Source organism: Anser anser (assembly GCF_964211835.1).
Source record: "Anser anser genome assembly, chromosome: 11".
Taxonomy (NCBI): Eukaryota; Metazoa; Chordata; class Aves; order Anseriformes; family Anatidae; genus Anser; species Anser anser.
The window spans coordinates 14055941-14073498 of NC_139732.1; the positions used below are offsets into that span (position 1 = coordinate 14055941).

General features: G+C 45.7%; 2 protein-coding genes across 20 annotated transcripts in view; one reads left to right on the top strand and one right to left on the bottom strand.

The window, feature by feature from the left end:
- LOC310879852 (uncharacterized protein) overlaps positions 1-11802 on the bottom strand; it is a 216968-nt gene extending 205166 nt beyond the window's left edge. For 12 of the 15 annotated variants that reach the window (XR_014571168.1, XR_014571169.1, XR_014571170.1 and 9 more), the window contains exons 1-2: positions 3537-3674; positions 3172-3281 (exon numbers count right to left, since the gene is read on the bottom strand). Coding sequence is in view for 4 of the 15 variants with exons in the window: in XM_083794795.1 (XP_083650921.1) it covers positions 3172-3210 (39 nt within the window). In the remaining 11 variants the exon portion in view is untranslated. The other 3 variants (XM_083794796.1, XM_083794798.1, XM_083794797.1) reach the window with 3 other exon arrangements.
- Positions 11803-11960: 158 nt separating this feature from the next.
- The window catches only part of KCTD15 (potassium channel tetramerization domain containing 15), a 44490-nt gene continuing 38892 nt past the window's right edge, over positions 11961-17558 (top strand). The window contains exons 1-2 of one of the 5 annotated variants that reach the window (XM_083794771.1): positions 11961-13452; positions 14696-14780. In XM_083794771.1, coding sequence (XP_083650897.1) covers positions 14769-14780 — 12 coding nt within the window. In that variant the 5' untranslated portion in view covers positions 11961-13452; positions 14696-14768. Of the gene's footprint in view, positions 13453-13615; positions 13907-13965; positions 14091-14695; positions 14781-17558 lie in introns of those variants that run through there. The other 4 variants (XM_083794770.1, XM_083794772.1, XM_083794773.1 and 1 more) reach the window with 4 other exon arrangements.

Consider the following 17558-nt stretch of genomic DNA (forward strand, 5'->3'; position numbering starts at 1 on the left):
GGTTTGTTTTACTTTGAGAACAATTTTCAAACTGCTGTGCCAGGAGTAACCCACTAGCATTAGCCATCTTATGGTCTGCAACCAGCCTTCTCCTATTTTGATAAATATAGTCCTAATATATTATTCTAGAAAAATAATCCTTAGAAAGTTTATTTCAAACACAAAATTACCTCAGCTTCACTGTGCTATCATACTAGACTGCAATGGTTTAGTTTGATGAATTTATACAATTTCTTCCCTGTCCTTTGACAATGACCTATTTTTAGACACACATCACACTGAGTGAGTATGTCACTTGATAGAATACCATCCTGAAGATTCAAGTCTGTCATAAATAAATATGTAAGACAAACTGGTACATACAAGTTGCCTCTGAGACCTGCTTTCAAGTCCATTCCAGAATGCAGAGAATGAAAATCATTTCAAATGAATGTCTGCTGGTCTCTGCCATGTTTCTTCTGTAAGAATTGCACATCACAAAACCGCTGAGCATTTCCATACAGACAGCTCTAAGAAGGTACAGAAGGAGGAAGATAAAAAGGAATCCTTCTGCTAACCAGGTGACAACTCTTTCCCACCTCTTTCCTTCCCTGCCTCTCACAGGGGAAGGCATCTAAAGGGATTCAGTCACTGCTTCTCCTGTTAATTCTGCAGAAAGGAGAAATTACCACCTTATCAAAACAAACAAACAAAATGAACCCCAACAGTAAGGCAACTTACAGGAAGTATTATATCTGAGGAAAGGAAACAGCAGTTGGCTTAGGGTTGTTTTTTTTTTTTTGGTTGTTGGCTTTTTTTTTTTAAACTCCACCTAGCAAATATTGCCTAGCAACAATGGGAGAACCCTCCTAACAAAATGAATCATGCAGGTATTGGCTGTTTATTCCCATGAAGGGCTGTGTTTCCACCCTGTCAAATGACATCAAGGCCATGTTGCCAGAGGCATTGGGAGTTTTGACCTCTAAAAGGCAATTTTCTCACTGTCTGCTCAGAAATGTAACATTTTTCATATTGAAGGCTTTTATATCATATCTTGTAGGTTTTAGATCTATAAATAACATACTAAGAACCTCCAACACAATAAAGCCACAGCTACTATGTTTTCCTATTAACACTGTAAACGTTAAATATCACAAAGTTATTATTCCATTAGCATAACTAACTATGAGGTACAAAGAAAACATTAAATTGCATGGCCAAGTTCACTGTAGGTGAACAGAGACCAGTACTTGGTTCTAAATTTGAGGAAAAAAATATCCACTAGATCACCAGATATCCATGTGAGCAGGGAAGACCAAAGCCAATCTGAAGTACAGCTCCATTAAGTAATCAAGGGAGGAATTACAATTAAGTGTTTTAAGTTGCAATAAGGACATGGGTTCACGACAACAATGCTAACCAAATAGTTAAGTGCTGTTATGTGTACAGCAAGCATGCTGTAATTCTCCCCTGTAAAGAGACAAGTACGAGTTCTCATCCCCCACCCCATTACTTCCTATTAAAAGCTTCCTATGTTCTAGCTGGAAGCTTTGGTCCTGAAATTATTGCTTTCCTAATTGCTCCACAACGGATCAAATACTCTTTTATGCAGCCTGTGACATCTCAATTTGTCTAGTAAACAGTTAACCACAGTCCTGTATATGCTCTTAAACTAATATTATGTTTTTCAAGCTGGGAGCAGATGAAAAATAGGAGTCCTAGAACACCACAAGTGCTGTTCTCTGCTAACTCCACTGTGAAATGCCATCAGGTTTTTGTTTGCTTGCTTGCTTTTGGCCATGTTAAAACAATCATCAGATCTGTAGGAGGATCGGCATTTGCAAGCCATGCAAAGGCAAGTGGTTGTCCCTGAAAACATTAGCATTTTCACAAAACTTCCCTATCCTGTAGTCTGGCATTATCAGCCTTTTTCACAAAATTGTTCTATGCAGCATACAGACTAAAGGTATGAAGATAGTTTTGGTGCTTTTGTCATACAGAAGAGTTTTGATAAAATAAGCCCCTTACGCTGAATTTTTGGCCATCTACTAAGAGTACAAAAAAAGAATTAACTTCCACAGTCAGAGAGAACCTTCATGATAAACATTTGTGAAATAAAATAGAAGTACTCTAGTGGTTTTTTTTGTTTGTTTTAAAACAGATACTGTTCTCAGAAAAATAGAAATGAATCTTGCATGATTCAATAATCCTTTTCCTCCAAAATGCTCAGAGATCTTGCTTTAATTCTGAACATCACCTGCAGATTGGCAAGCTTTCCTGAGTATCATTAGGAAAATGATTCTCAGCCATGGCCTCCAACTACTTTTTTTTTTTTTTTTGCATTTATAGAAGAGAGGCACAAAAACCTCAGGAGAGAGTAGTGGTTGGAACGTTTTTTGATTAAAGCAAAATATTAAGCGTTTATTTTCCTATTTAAGGAGTTTACTCCAACATTTTCTTAGAATTGAGTAGTAATTCCCTATGCTGTGTATCTTCTATCCTAGGAACATAGTATTTCTCTTCATTAAACAACATTTAATTTGCTACACTGTTACTTTGTATAGGCCACAAAGAATTTAAGAAACAGCAATCTGATTTCAAGATTCAAACACTTTGATTAAACATCTATTTCTGGGAAGACAAGTGTCAGCACTGTTGGCGCACTATTCCTTGGTAAAAAATAAAAAAAAAAAAACCTCAACAGTTGAGAAAAGCTTGCCATGCTTTGCAATGCAGCGTGAAACTCTGGAGCTTACGGATATCTAGATGGCTTGATTTATTCAGTCACCATACCTACCAAATCCACCTTAGATTATTGCCTTTAAATTTAGTTTGTCAGGAGAGACCTGCTCCCTTGTTATCAATCTCAAAACACAAGTTCGCTCCAAAAATAACATGCAATACGTACATATATACACACGTGTATACTTTTATACATATTTATGTATAAGAGTCAGGCAGAGAGAGAGCCCTGCAGCAGAAGCCAGCACTGTCACCCTTCCCAAGGGTCTCGGAAGGGGCTCTTCCACCCGAGGGCTACAAGCTGGCAGCAGCCCAGCCCTCCCCACCACAACCAGCCCAGCTGGCAGCAGGAGGAGAACCAGCATTTGGTGCCCTGTGAGGAGCGACTGAAGAGAGCTGAGAAGCTCACCTTCCTGGGAGAAGCTGAGAAGAAGCTAAGGAGCTACCTACCTCTACAGGAGGGTAGCCAAAACAGTGCTGTAACTGCATAAACACAGTGTGCTTCTTCCTGTGGTAAAGGGAGCCACAACAGCGGAGTTTCACTCAGTGCAACCCAGGACCTAGGCAGATTGACAAGTAACTTTTAATTAACTGAGCCCTAAAATACACCTTGGTTGCCGCAGTGCTCCTGAGAGCACCTCACGCGGATTAGCCTACCACAGGGGCGTTAATTAGAAGCACCACCACCTCCTGCCTCCCTGAGGAGCGCGCTCTCTGGGCAGCTCCCCAGACGCCCCTCACGGCTCCCAGCCCCTGCCGACACCGGCAGCCTTTCCCTCCACCGAGCGGCACGCCTGGAACCCCCTCCCGCCCACCTGCCTCCGCCCAGCGGCCGGGCCCCGCTCTGTCAGCCAGCCCCGAGGAAGGCACCGCCCGGCCCCACAGCGGGACCCCCTCGGCGTGCTAGGTCCCGTCCCCCGGGCCCGGGCCCCCCAACCTCGGGGGCGCCATTTTGCTGCCGGCCCCCCGGGAGCAGCCGCCGGTTGCCACGGCAACGGCGGGTGGCGGGAAGGCCGCAGCGCCGGGTTGAGGCGGCGGCGCCGGGCTGAGGCGGGCAGCGGGAGGGAAGCCCAGGGCGCCATCCCCACAGCCCCGACCGCGGCGTCCCGGCCCCGTCCTGCCCGGCATCCCCACGGAGAGAAGGAGCCCATGGCTGTCCCAGGGCCGGTTCACTCTCCTGCACAGCTCTGCGGAGCGCCCAGCCCTCTTAGCCCTTTGGTTGCCCCTGCCTAATCCACACAAAGTCCTGATTGCTGCCCTACAGACAGAGAGCGCCAACGTTTGTCCTGCATTATTCATGCTCTCAGCACTGGAAATGAAAAACGAAATATATATATATATATATACACTCATTTAAAGCTATTTTTCAGATCGCTTCGAAATTCAAATTAATTAAGATTAATTAAAAATTAAATAAAAAATAAAAAGCTCTGAAAGTGATTTTTATTTCACTTACATCTTTAATGTAGCAGTAACTCCAGTGGGGCTGGTATTTTTAGTTTCATGTGGCACAACAAGAGAAACGGGGACTTGCTAGCCTAACGTGGCAGCGCTGAGGAGCAGGCGGCAGCCTTCAGTTGAGGATATGAAGGGCAAAGCACATCTGACAAGCCAAAGGGGAGACAAGGAAGCAACACTGCAAAGAAGCTCCCTGTAAGAGTGGCCTCTGGTCCTTTTTTTTCCCAAAGCCAACCAGATTTCCTACCGGCCCCAACAAATGCAGAGTGAGGAGAAAGAAGAGCCCCATTCCTGTCACCCCCCTCAGCGCCACAGCAGCTACCATCAGGCTTTTTCCTTCCTTGGACGCATGAAAGAAGAACCTTTAATCCTCTTGGAAGAACTGCCCTTTTCACAGTCGAAACACCCTGCCATTCTGGGAATATGAATGTAGATGCTTTTGAAAAGCAAGTAAATATCTGGCCCACAGGGGAAAAAGTCTGCATTTGAATTTCAGGCCTGTGACTGAACAGTGAAACTCCTAAAGGCAGAGAATGCAGAAGCAGTATGGGATCCTTGCGCAGACCCAAGTGTAATCCTTACACTATCCCCCATCGTTTAACCACCCCACCGGAGCTGATGACATGGCTCTTGTCGGCGGTCACACGCTGAGTGCTGGAGTCCAGGTAAGAAACAGGTTGCCAGTATGCTGGGCACACATAGAAACATAGGAAAACACTTTGCTGATTCAAATTCCCGGAGTCATCTGAAATAAGGTGCAAGAATTGAGTAGAAAAGCAGCAAAAAGAAGGGATTGTTTGGTCATAGTTACATAGGTGGGATTTCATGGCCTTGGACAGCTTGATGGTCCTGTTGACTGTTTCCACCAGTTCAGTTAATTTATCTTTCTGCTGCTGAACCACCAGTTTCTGGTGGCTCCACTGACAGGTAGTCATTCACCAGCAGTTCCTTGGTCAGTCACAACTTGGAAGAATCTTGTGAGGAAGAAGAGGTGGGCAGAAAATAAACTCCAGGAAGAGGTTCATTTCTGAACAAGGTGGGTCTCCTGTGTTATGGATAATGCAGTGTGTTCAGAAACAAGGGATTAATGTGAGACACTGCTTGATGCTAGGGCTTCTCGATTACCTTCATTCAGCAAGGAAAATCATATGTCTGAAAATTTACCTGCACTTCTTTTCCAAGAGGATGTCTTGACAACAAAATACTTAACTAAATAATACTTCACAAACATATTAAACACAGGTAACAGTCCTTTGCATAAAGCAGAATGAGTATAGCATTCCAAAACTGGCCAAAAACATAACCGTATTAATTGTTGCTATAAATTACTTTGAGGAGGGCAATATGCTGGGTCCAGTATCATTAAATCATTTTTATTTCAAACTGTATTGAGCTAATCTGTTTACAGGTTCCTTCTGAAATTCCCACATAGGCTAATTGCAAATAAAAGCTGGATATTACAATCCAAAATTAACTTCTTTTAATAACCTTTCCAACCGAAAACTTTGACTACAAGGTGGAAAAAACTGTATTATTATAATAGAACACTTAAACTAAAGGTTAAACAAGAGTTTAGCAAAGAATTTGGTTATTCTCTCCTCTGTGCACCATTTCCTTCAATACGTAATTCATGATGAGAAATGTGCCTCTTATATAAAGAGTTTACTCCAGCAAGAAGAAAGGTATTCTCTTCTTCTCTCTCTGAGAAGAAATCCATGACAGAAATGTGAACTAATCCAATGTTTAAAGAGTTAAGAGCACAGATCCATGAAAAACGATGCTGCAGCACATGTTGGTTAGAACAGATAAGTATGATTTCCACTACTTGGCAATGCTGTTTCTATATCAGACTTCTTGGAGACATCTGTTTTATTAACTTCACATATCTGCACAACATCTGAACTGATACCATTGATATTAAAGAATTTATGGTCAGGATTCTGAAATTTTCCTCTCACAGAATATTCGTCTCTGTTTTTTCAACCAAACGCACGGTTTCAAGTAAAGAAGTGTATGCCCCTGTGTCTGCCTCAAAGGATGCCAGGCAGGAGGAATGAAAGGCTCTGAATATCTGCATATCTAAAATCAGTGAAGCAAAGTAGAAGAGACCATCAGGGAGACTGTTAAGGTCCCTGATTCTCAGGCCCAGTGTAAATTAGAGCCCAGCTGGCAATGGTACTCAGGAGACCATACGCTAGCTGAGGATGGCTGGAGCACAGCATGTTGCAACCATATGTCTGACATACTGCCTCCCTTCCAAGGGTCTCTGGCATAACGGGATTTGGATAGGCTCTGCTCAGCTGTCCAGGTTCAGAGCCCTCATCTTCTTTGTGCTAAAACAAAGACATCCAGGCTGCAGCTAAAATCTCATCCCCAGCAGCGTCTAAGTGGGCCAGGAAGAACAACACTGCCATGCATCACCCTCTTGGTAGGAGCATGTTCCCCCCACGGTGTGTGGTGGAAATGCTCCAGCTGAGCCCACCCGCCTTGCAGGTGGGCAGGGACGACCATCACGGGGTTAGGACGCTGGGATGAAAACTGGAGCTGTGATGCAGCAGCATCACAATGTAGACAGACCTGAAAAAAAAGGCGTTCAAAACCCACTGTCAGCCCCAAGTCTTTCTGTGTTGCAGCAGTAGGAATCCTAAACCAGAACACTGCTACTGCTGCCTTTTTGTATTGACTGTTATCGAGAATTAGTTTTGTTTGTTTGGTTGGTTGGTTGTTTTTCTGAGGTGTGTCCTAATTTGCAAGTTACTCTCAACCCCACAAACTCCAATTCACTATTCATTTCATCTAACAGATGAATTTCATGACCCTGAATTAATTTTTTTTAGTTTCCTCCACCCAGCTGTGCTTTTTCTGTTAGATATTTTGCAACACAAAAGTGTGCTTCATTCATTCTCCATGTGCTGTTAAGTTCGTGTTCTGTTTCAATGGCCAAGAAGTCATTCCCTTGCCTCCCAAGAGAATTTATCCGTCTACTCAGACTGCTGTCTGGGTGTCACAACAGCTTGTACATCCTTTCACTTAGAGTGGGTCTGAAACTGCAGTGTTTAAGAACATTTTCTTCCCTGTTACTGACATCAGACTTTCCCTGGTCTTCCCTTGATTACTCTGTCCCTTTCTGGAATCACAGGGAGTCTCCGTATCTGAAAGAATTTGCTCAGATTTCTTCCATTATTATGTCGTCCTTGTGCTTTGTTGAGCTACTGCTCTCTCAGATTCTGTCCCAGCCTTGCAAGATCCGGATCCCTCGGTCTATTATTTGCCAAAGAAAAAGAGGGCTGAAATTCTGCTACATAAATAAGAGCACCTTACCTATGATTCTAGATGTGCATGTGCCCACAGGTCCTAAAAACAGAACATGATATGATCCAAAAGGGGCATTATGGCTCTTTCCTTTATTCTCTGCATTCAGTTAAGTGGTATTTTTGCAGTGTAACTTATTCCAGACCTTTGCTGGAAGAAGCTATGCATATAACCTCCCTTAGAAGTGTATTCTGTTGGGAGCTGCCTGGCTACACAGAATTTTATACATCGTTCAGCTAAGTCAGCGATCCATATGCAAAAATCAAGCTCTCAGGGACACCATGTAGATTTGTGACATGCTACAGAGTACTGTGCATCTCCAAAAACCAATGAATGGATTACACTCAACCATAAAAAAGTTTTTTCCTCTCCATGACGTATTTAATACGGATAAGCTTTATTTAATAAGTAGCTAAAAACTAATGCCATGGAAGTTACTTAAACAGGTTAAAAATATTCCTTGATACTGTAACTGTTTAAGACCATGAGTGAGAGAAAACAACAAACTGAGAAATTCCATGCTGAGAGCTAACATGGGACATCTTCATTAAGTAAATTTAATTTGCGGAACTGTTTTTGGCTTATAACAGTCAGAAGCAGAGGAGACAGGCAAACCTCTTCTATACTGTATTTCCTGACAGGGTATTTCATCTTGGCAGTCCAGTGTAGATTATTTCCTGATATCACACTCTTGTCATGAGTTAGGCATTGGATAATGGATAGCCTTAAAAACAGACCGTATGTATTTAGTCAATAAAGTTATGGTTTGTAAATTCACACAGCAGCAATCCGTTTCTTGAAAAGAATAGAAGAGCATTCAAGGGAAAAGAGTGACAAGACTTGGTGAGTGCCTAATGATCAGATTTTGTTCTCTGCATGGTCATGCTTACTGCTCCCAGGAAACTCCTTATCTGCCTACAAAACAATTTGTCTAAATTAGCAAACCCTGGGTCAAATTTCCACTGCAGAATGACTGGCACTGCAGCTGGCTTCTACTGGGAGATGTCCTTAATTCTTCCTTTTTTTTTTCTTTGCTATATGTCAACCGACTGTGGCAAGTGTTGGTATTTCAAGGTGCTTAATATTTTCAGGTTTCTCACAAGAACAAACCTTTCCCACCAGCTCAACGCATTTGTAACATCAGCCTTCCACACCTCTGCTTCTATCTCATTTTCGCTGGGGGAGGTGATGGTGCTAGTCACAGGACCCGTGGAGTGCCTGCTCTGCGCTCAGATGTGTTTCTCCCCGTGTTTCTGCGGTCAGTCTTCTCCCTCCAGGAAACGAGACTAAAGGCAGTCACATCCATGAATCCTCACTGAAGGCAACAAAGTCATGTAGGCTTTGCTGACTGAAGGCACACTGGAGTCCAGCAACTACTTTTGAAGCACCAATTTCTTACTCAAATCTTTGCCTCCCAAGTAAAACTCCATCTAGAATACAGCCGTGTCTTACCTGTGATTGAGAAGAATATTAGTCTACATATAGATGTAGATTCCTTTCTTTTAACGGAACAAAAAAACTAATTCTTGCTTACCTGCTTTAAACATTCCATTAAATTATAGACTTTCTGTCTTATTTGAAATGCCTACTGGGGCGTGCAGTGTTTCAGAGAGGACCAGGCAGTCCGGGGATTTCTTCCTTCACTTTTTGCAGTTAGTGGGAACATCGCTCTCACCACCAGGAAGCCAGGATCAACCTCAGGTTCAGATACGTAACAAGAGAAGTCCTGAAGTCAGGCTCAAACCTCAAGTTATGACACATAAGGAAAAGGAAAAGCACTAAGACAGGATGAGGTCTACCAAAATAACTACATCCAGGCCCTTCAAGAGCAATACAGACTGGAAATCGTTACACTAATTCGTACATCATGGCGTAGAAGAGGTTGATGTTATTTTTCAGTTCACGATACCTTCTTTCACACAGCCAATAGAATTCAAACCTGATCTTTACTTTGTATGTAATTAGAAATGTATTTGTAACGTCTTTTTGAAATCAAGGAAATTTCTATTCCTTGAAATTTGCATCTTTTCACGATCTTGTCATCTTCTGTTCAATAAAAAATACACAAGGCAATATTTTTGGAAAACACCAAAAAATGGAGAAAAATGACATGGGATTCCTTATGGACTTCTATTTCACAGTGTCTTAAGAGCGTCAGGAAATTTTTGATCTGTTCATCGAAAAAGTTGTAATAATTAGATAAAAAAAGAACAACCACACATTACAGAGTGGTTCTGTCCAATTCAGTTTTTAAGCATTTACACAGAATACAAAGAACCGCTGATAAGAAAAAAATCCAAAGTATTTATTTTGAAGTATTTAGTATCTTAATAAACACATGCTGGGCATTTAGCCAAGAAGTTTTAAAACACCATGATGTTATAACTTAGCACTGTTTATTATAATATCATACAATCAAGCTCAGGAATCTTCTGTTATAAATTTTGTATTGCTTTATAAGGAGGATAATAGAGTTGTTGAGAAAATAAGTTATGTATGTTCACTTCTAACAGTATTTCTTCTTTTTTCGCTACACACTAGTTAATATTTTCCTTTGTACACTTCTTAATAGTTGAGCTCTAAGTGAAACTCTGGAAAACAACATTAGGATTCAAAATGAAGTGGAAGATTTTATTTTCAGGGTCACAAGTAGCATAGCGAGATTTCTCTCTTAAACAATGACACTTAGTATCTCTGTAGTTCTATGAATACTTTTGAAGTGTCATATTAAAACCAATCTCTTGGCCTTCAGGCAAAGAGAAGCAATTAGTCTTGGAGTTGTGAATAAATAAAAATCCATTTATATACCCGTCCTTGACATGTACCTTGCAAATCTTAGAAACTTCATCTAGTGGGAACAGAAATGTTAAATCACGAACGCCAATACTAATCGTATTGCAATGTTGCTTCCTAAAACTGTTTAGTTTGTATCAATCTTTTAAGTATTAATTCATATGTATATATTCATACATATTGAAATACAACAACAGAAAGGCATTCGCACACTTGAGTGAGAAGAAAGAAAAGAATGAGTGCATATAGAGCTATAATGCGTACTTTTATTACCCTTGGCATTAATCTAGGCAAGAAAAAAATCAAAGCTCCCAAGTACATTGTTCTTTTCTAGATACCGTAAAAACAATCCCGCACAAGCTACATACCACGCGTGTTCCTCTTTCATCCCAAGTGCTACTGAGTCTTCGCTTTGGTCTGCAAGCAAACACTACAAATCTTTATTAGCCACGCATCCCATTACCGTGCGGCACAATTAAATGGTACCTGTCGCAGATGTGTTAGGATGAGTCAGGAAACAATTTCTACTTTTTGCTCAGTGCAATATTTTTAGGTCTTCTCTTTCCTCTTTGCTTCGCCTCAGTGCAGAAGCATCCTATTTCTATGATGCTCTGCTTGCTGCTCAAGCTTCTCGTATTTATTTATTTAGCAGTCAGTAGTTCACAGAGGAACTAAGAAAGTAGTAGCCAAGTCCTCCCAAACAGTTGCCTGCACCCCTTCAGAAACACTGAGCATGGCCGGGGCCATGTGCCAGGTCACTGAGCCTCAGTGGATCTCGTCCTCCCCGTCCTCCACTTGTTGAGCGGAGATTTGGGAGATGAGGCTGCTTAGGCTGCAGCCTGGTCTGGTGAGGAGGTGAGGCAGCTGTCTGGGGGCACGCTTGTGCTCGGAGGTTATTGCGGGATAAAATCCAGCCTCCCATGCCGCTCGCTCGCAGAGAGTCGCAGCCCACAGGTCAGAGGTAGGACAGTGACCCCGGCGAAGGATCACACCTGGGCCGGTGGGATGGTCAAGGAAAACAAATTTTAGTCTGTTCTGGATGCAAATCTCTCTGCTGACCTAGTTCTCATTCTCCTTTTCATTTCAGAAGCTCAGCTAAAAATCCATAAATTAAGGAAATTAACTGATGGAGCCTCCGGCATCTTTGTAAGCTATTTAAATCTTTAAATTTACAACATCTTCTGCATATATCAAGTAATTGAACTAACTGCAGGGATGTAACTTTAATGAGAAAATTTCCCTCTTCTCCTGTAGTTTGTACTCAAGAAAAAAAAAAAAAAAAGAAAAAAAAAAAGAAAAAAAAAGCAAGCTACCCTTAGGAGAAAACTTTCTGTTTATCCCTGCCACGGAAGGTAACTTTACCCCCGCTCCCCACGGCGGGGTCCCGCCTGCCCTCCCCGCGGCGGGGCGGCCCCGGGCCCCGCGGGGGGGGGCGCGGAGAGGCGCGGAGGGGCGCGCAGCCCCCGCCCCGAGCCGGGCGGCCCCGCGCAGCGTTGCGTAACCCCCTGCGCGGCCGCGCTCGGCGGCTAGAAGGCGCTGCAGCCCCGCCGCCAACGGGACGCCCCTTCCGCGGCCGCGGTGCAGCGCGGCGGAGCCCCCCCCCCCCCCCGTTTCTCCGCCTTAGCAGAGCGCAGCCCCGCGGGGACTCGCGGAAAGGCGCGGGCACGGCCGGAGCTGAAAGTTGAAGGCGGACGGGCTTTGCTTTTAAAATATATATATACATTATATATATATATATATATGATTTTTTTAGGAAGGGGAGGTGTCGCTTGCCCGCCCCCCTCCCCTCCGGGCGCGCTGCGCGCCCGCGGAGCCGCCCGCGGAGCCCCGCGCCATCGCGCCGTGCGCTCTAATTGAAATGGCGCTTTTGGCCGGGGGCGGGCTGCCAGGGCGCTCCGCAATAGCACAATGCATGTCGATAGACGTCATTTGGTTTTAATGGCCTACAGGAAATTTGGCGTTTACAATGCGAGACATTAGCAAAGGGTGAAAGGGAGGGGGAGGCAGGCGGGGGGGAGCGAGGGCTGGCAATAATTGTGGCCCCCCCGCCGCCCGGACCCCCCGTCTGCGCCCCGGCGGCGCTGGGGGCTGGGGGCCCGCCGTATTTTTTTTGATATATTTTATTTTTTATTATTTATTTTTGAACTTGATCTAGTTTATCAACAAGTGCAGAGTGGGTGCTACCCTAATTGTAACCGAGGAGCCGAGAGATGTGAGAAACGTGCCCTGCGTTACTTATTTGGGAGCCGAAAATTTATGCCTAGTCGAAAACGCCTGGGGAAATATTACATCAGACCAAATGACAATGATTAAAATCAGCTTTTTCCCCCCCTTTCGCCCCCCCCTTTTTTTTCCTCCTTCTTCTCTCCAGTAAGTCTGCTGAAGGACGTGACGGCGGCCCGAGCCCGAGCCTCCCCGGCCCCGGACCGTTATCCCCGGGCAGCGCCGGGCCGGCTGCGCGGCGCTGCGCGGGATTTGCGCGGAGCTCCGCGGTCCCCCCCCCCTTCCCCCCCCAAAGCCCCGAGGGGCTCCGCGGGCGGCGGCGGCGCCGAGGGGCTCGGGTTGGGGCTCCCGCCGCCTTCCCGGCCCCATTCCGTTGTCAAGGGGTTGTGTTTGATTTTACTGGGGGGGTCGGGGGGAAATAAATGTGGGGACCTTCACCAAAAGGAGGGGAAAATATCCTATTTTCATCGCAAAATTAGCTAGGGCGAGAGCAAAGGGCTGAGCTAATTGTAGCCTAATCCTCTGCCCTGCAGGCGTTTGCAAAGCCCTGAGCAAGAATTCGCTTTTTTTCCTCCTCTTCTCCCTTCCCTCTGTTATTTAGAGACGGGATTATTGCCTTTCTTCTCATAACAGCCTCGGCAGTTTCATTTAAAGGCTTTTTCCCCCCCTCGCACACACACACACACATCCGCGCACAGACAAAATAAATAGAAAGAAGCAGCAAAAAAAAAAAAAAAAAAACGGAGAGGGGGAGAGCGAGCGAGGAGAGAGCAGCTTTAAAAATCACAATAATCACAGCAGGATCCGAGCGGCAAAGACAGTAATAAAAGCAAAAAAAAAAAAAAAAAAAGAAAAAAAAAAAGAAAAAGCCAACCTAAACCCAGCCACACACAAACCCAAGCGAGCCCAAAAAGCCGAGGGGGGGCTCGCAGATCTCCGCTCAAGGTAAGCAACGCGGCGGCCGCTCCCGCGGTGCCCGGGCCGGGCCGGGGCGCGCCGTGCGTTCCTGCGCTGCGCATCGCGCTGCACCGCGCCTCTCCTCCTCTCCCTCTTCTCCCCCCCCCCCCACCTTTTTTTTTTTTTTTTTGGGAAACTGCCTCTTCTCCCAACTAACTCGGCTCCCGAGGAGCAGCGAGCGGAGGGGCGGTTTTTTTTTTCTTTTTTTTTTTTTTTTTTAAAGCTACAGGAGCCGTTCGCGAGCCTCCCCGCTTCGCTAGCGCTGCGTGGCCGTGTGTCCGTGCGTGTATGTTTTGTTTTGCTCCGCTCCGACATGGGCACCGCCGGCGGAGCCCCGCGGCCCGGGCTGCCCGCGCTGCCGCCCCCCCGGCCGCGGCTCTGAAGCCGGCCCGGCCCCGGCGCGGCGGCGGAGGCGGCGCGGTTCGCTCCGCGCCCTCGCACGGTACGGGGAGGGGGGGGGGGCGGGGGGGGGACAGCGCTGCGCGGGGCTTGCGCGGGGTTTGCGCGGGGGCGGCGGCCGGGCACAAAGGGAAGGCGGGCGACAATGGGGAGTGCTGCGCCTGGAAGCCGCGGGCGGGCTGTGAATGAAACTCTGGCGCCAGTGAGAGTGGAAGGCTCGGGCTGGGGTAGACTTCAAACCACTCTAGGCTATAGTTTGCATCGGGGCTGCTGCATGCGATGTGGCACACTTCTGCGAAATGAATGCGTTAGCCGGGCTAATGCTCGCCACCATTGGCTGCGCAGGGCTTGCACAGGAGCGGGGATTCGTGTTTTTTTTTTTTTTTTTTTTCCTCGCGTTCATCTAAGACATCTCCTTTCTTGTTATGTGGGAATAAGTAAAGGACGCCATGTTGTGCTTTTTTTATTTTTTTTGGAGGGGGGGGATTTCCCCTTCGGGCACGGGGTGCCCGCGGCAGGCAGAGGCGCAAGTCCCGCGGGCGGGCGCGGTGCTGGCCGCAGGTCTCCGCGGGGCCGGGGAGGGGGTGGGCAGGGGACGCAGCGGAAAGCCTCGTCTTCTTCTCCCCCTTTTATTTTTTCCCTTTCGGTGAGGAGACCTCCAGAGGGAGCCCCCCTCTCCTCTGCCCCCCCCCCCCCCCGGAAAAGTTTTGGGCACGACCCGCTGTGTCACGGTGCCGGCGCGGAGGTGTGTGCGCGAATGTTTGCGGACTTTGAATCGCCGAGCCCCGGCGGGCGGAGGCGGCCAGTAACCCCATCCCTTCTTTGTCTTTAGGCTCGCTCCTCGCCGTAAACAATTGTCTCCGAGGGGCTCTGGAGGCAGACCCGAGCGGTCGCCGTGCGTGTTTATGGAGACAAAGGTAATCGCCCGCTCTGCGCCCCGGCCTCTCCGCCGGAGCCGGGCCCCGGCTCCGCGCCCGCTCCCGGGGCCTCCGCGCCCCCTCCCGCAGCCCCGGGGCGGCCTCGGGCTCCGTCCCGGCGAGATCGGGGCTGCGGGGAGGGCGGGGAGAGCCCCCCCGGCCCCCTGCTCCCCGCCTCGGTCCTGGGGGCCCCGCAGCCCCGGCGGCCGGTGGGAGCCAGCCGGCTGCGGCAGCGCCTTCAACCTGCAGCCCTCGGCTGGCGTCGCGAACGCGCACGAAGGAATTAAACTGCCCGAGTGAATAACAGCATTAGTTTCAATTAATTTTTATCCTGGCAACAATAAACTTTAGCAACAAAGCGCCTTTACATCCTTAATTAGCCTTGCTTCCCATCTGTAGTCTTTTAAGTGCCTGCTCCTTGATTTAACTTTGTCCCTCCTTCGGAGCTGCCTCCTTTTTCATTCCTTCCCCTTTTTTCTTGTTATCCCTTCCAGACTGCTGCTTGCTTCTCTCTTGCAACCTTTCACCTCCCTTGTCCCTATCTGTCTGCTCTGCTCTCTGCAGTTTATTTCTACTGTATTTTCCCAACATCAACAGCAGTATTGGTTACCATGGCCCCAAGCTATGTGCAGAGGTGGGAAAGCTTCATCCGCCCAAAAGTTCTTACACTTTTGAAGTCTTTCTTTTAGTAGGATCTGAAATGTATCATCTAGAGTGTGTATTAAATGAACAGTATTCCTGAAGGCTTTAGAGCAAGAAAGGCAACACCCTGGAAAATTCTGCAGTCTTTCAGCATTCTCTGCCCTAGGGTTATAGCCCTGGGCACGGAGCTGAATGGAGCTCTTACAACTGCCTTCTGTTTACCTTTTATGGTTAAAATAACAGCTTAGCAAAGAAGCAACTTCATGGAGAAACGATTCAGTGAAATCATCTCAAGCTGTAGCAGCATAGCTAGTTTAATCACCCCTAGAGAGCTGAACAACTGTGAGCACAATGGGACACAAAATCATTTTGTGTGTAAATGAGCATGGCATTGTGATTATTTCACTTTGCATGGGCAAATAGTTTTTACAAGCAGTACTTATGCAGTTAGCTTAGAAAGGCAGAAAAAGATAAGCTGGCTCTGAAAGATCTTGGTGTGTAATGTTTGAAAAACTAAATATTCAGATAATTTGGGAATCAGGCTCTATTGATTTTGCCTTCAGCAGGTTCCTGTGTTACTTATTAGAGCAGGGTTATTGCCTGTGCCACTAGTTGGGATGCTGTATCCTGTTGTAGGCAACTAAAGAGCAGGGATTATTTTACATGGTTTAATAAATGAAGTTTGTTAGTGTTTCTGCAATATTTACCCTTAAGGTTTTAATTTTCACATCAGTATTAGAAAATATGTGCATAAAGACTTTCACTGGATAAATACATTTAGGATTTCGCTTTGTGCATAAAATAAGTGCATTACTCGGTGTGATGAATTTTATCTGCGTTTTACATTAAGAAGAGGAAGGAGTCATTAGTAGGGTTATGGTACCTTAAGAAATACGGGATGTTTATTTTGTTGGAGCACTACGAGTCTTTTCAATGTCCTTAATGCAGTGTTCAACAATTATGGCCCTTGATAATTTGCTCCTACAAAATGACTGAGCTCCACAACTTTAATAAACACGGCGAGCTCCTTTTTTTTAATACCAATCCTCTCCAAGAAGGGGAAAAGCCCATCTTTTAATTCCCCTTCTCCTCCCCTCCCCCCAAAAGCCAGTAGCATCCTCAGTAAGTATGAAAAGCCATAAAAGTTTGAGAACTATTTTAGCTTTCCAGTGATTTTCTATAATTAAGTGTTTTTTTCAACACATGCTCTAGCTGAGAGATGCCAAAAGCAGAGGATTGTTCAAAAGGTCCCTCCAGTGAATAGTATAAATTAAATATCTACTGTGTGAGTATGGCCTCACTGAGAATCTCAGACTCTTTACAGATCAAGGAATTTACTGGTATACTAACATTAAACAAAATCCTAAGATAGCAGCAGTGTTTAAATATGCACAAATAGATTCAGATCACTTGATCTTTAGCTATCTCTGCATATTTTAAAACTGAAGTCTGTATTTCAAGACAAACGGTTAAATACAAGACTCGTTTACAGAGGACTGGAAGCCCTTTGATTTCATTTGGAAATTGTAACAAGGGGTGCAGATGAGTCCTAATTAGGCACTTGTTTTGTGAAGCTGCGTGAGATGTCTTTCTAAGGCAGCTCTGTACCGCGCGAGGTCTGTACCTTTATCATTAGTGATAATAGTTAGGGTCTGAACAAAGACAGGGCTGACATTCAGCCTGTGTCTCCTGACCCCTTCATTTAAGTGAAGGAGCAGAGAATGAACATGAGTTTGCAGTGCTCTTTGGTAAGAGGAAAAAAAAGTCTTTGTGTTGGCAGACAGATGAGGCACCCACAGATTAGTAAACACACCGCTAAAATACTGCAGGTACTTGCATACTAAGTTGTTTTTAAAAGTTAGTTCTCCTATTTATGCTGTATGATGCACTTAGTACAGCTTGCCCACAACAGGCTCTTGTGGGAAACGAGCAAGCAACATCTTCAGTCGTGAAAGGATTCAATCACTTTCCTTGAAGGTGGTGCTGTAGTAAAAATGTTAATGCCCAATTTCACATCGACTGACACACAAGTCCTAGGACAGAGTTGGTATTTGCTTCGCGTTCAGTGCAGATGTCCATTCTGCCTCCGAAGAGAAAAGGATGTGGATTCACAATGGGGTGATGTATTGCTGCGCT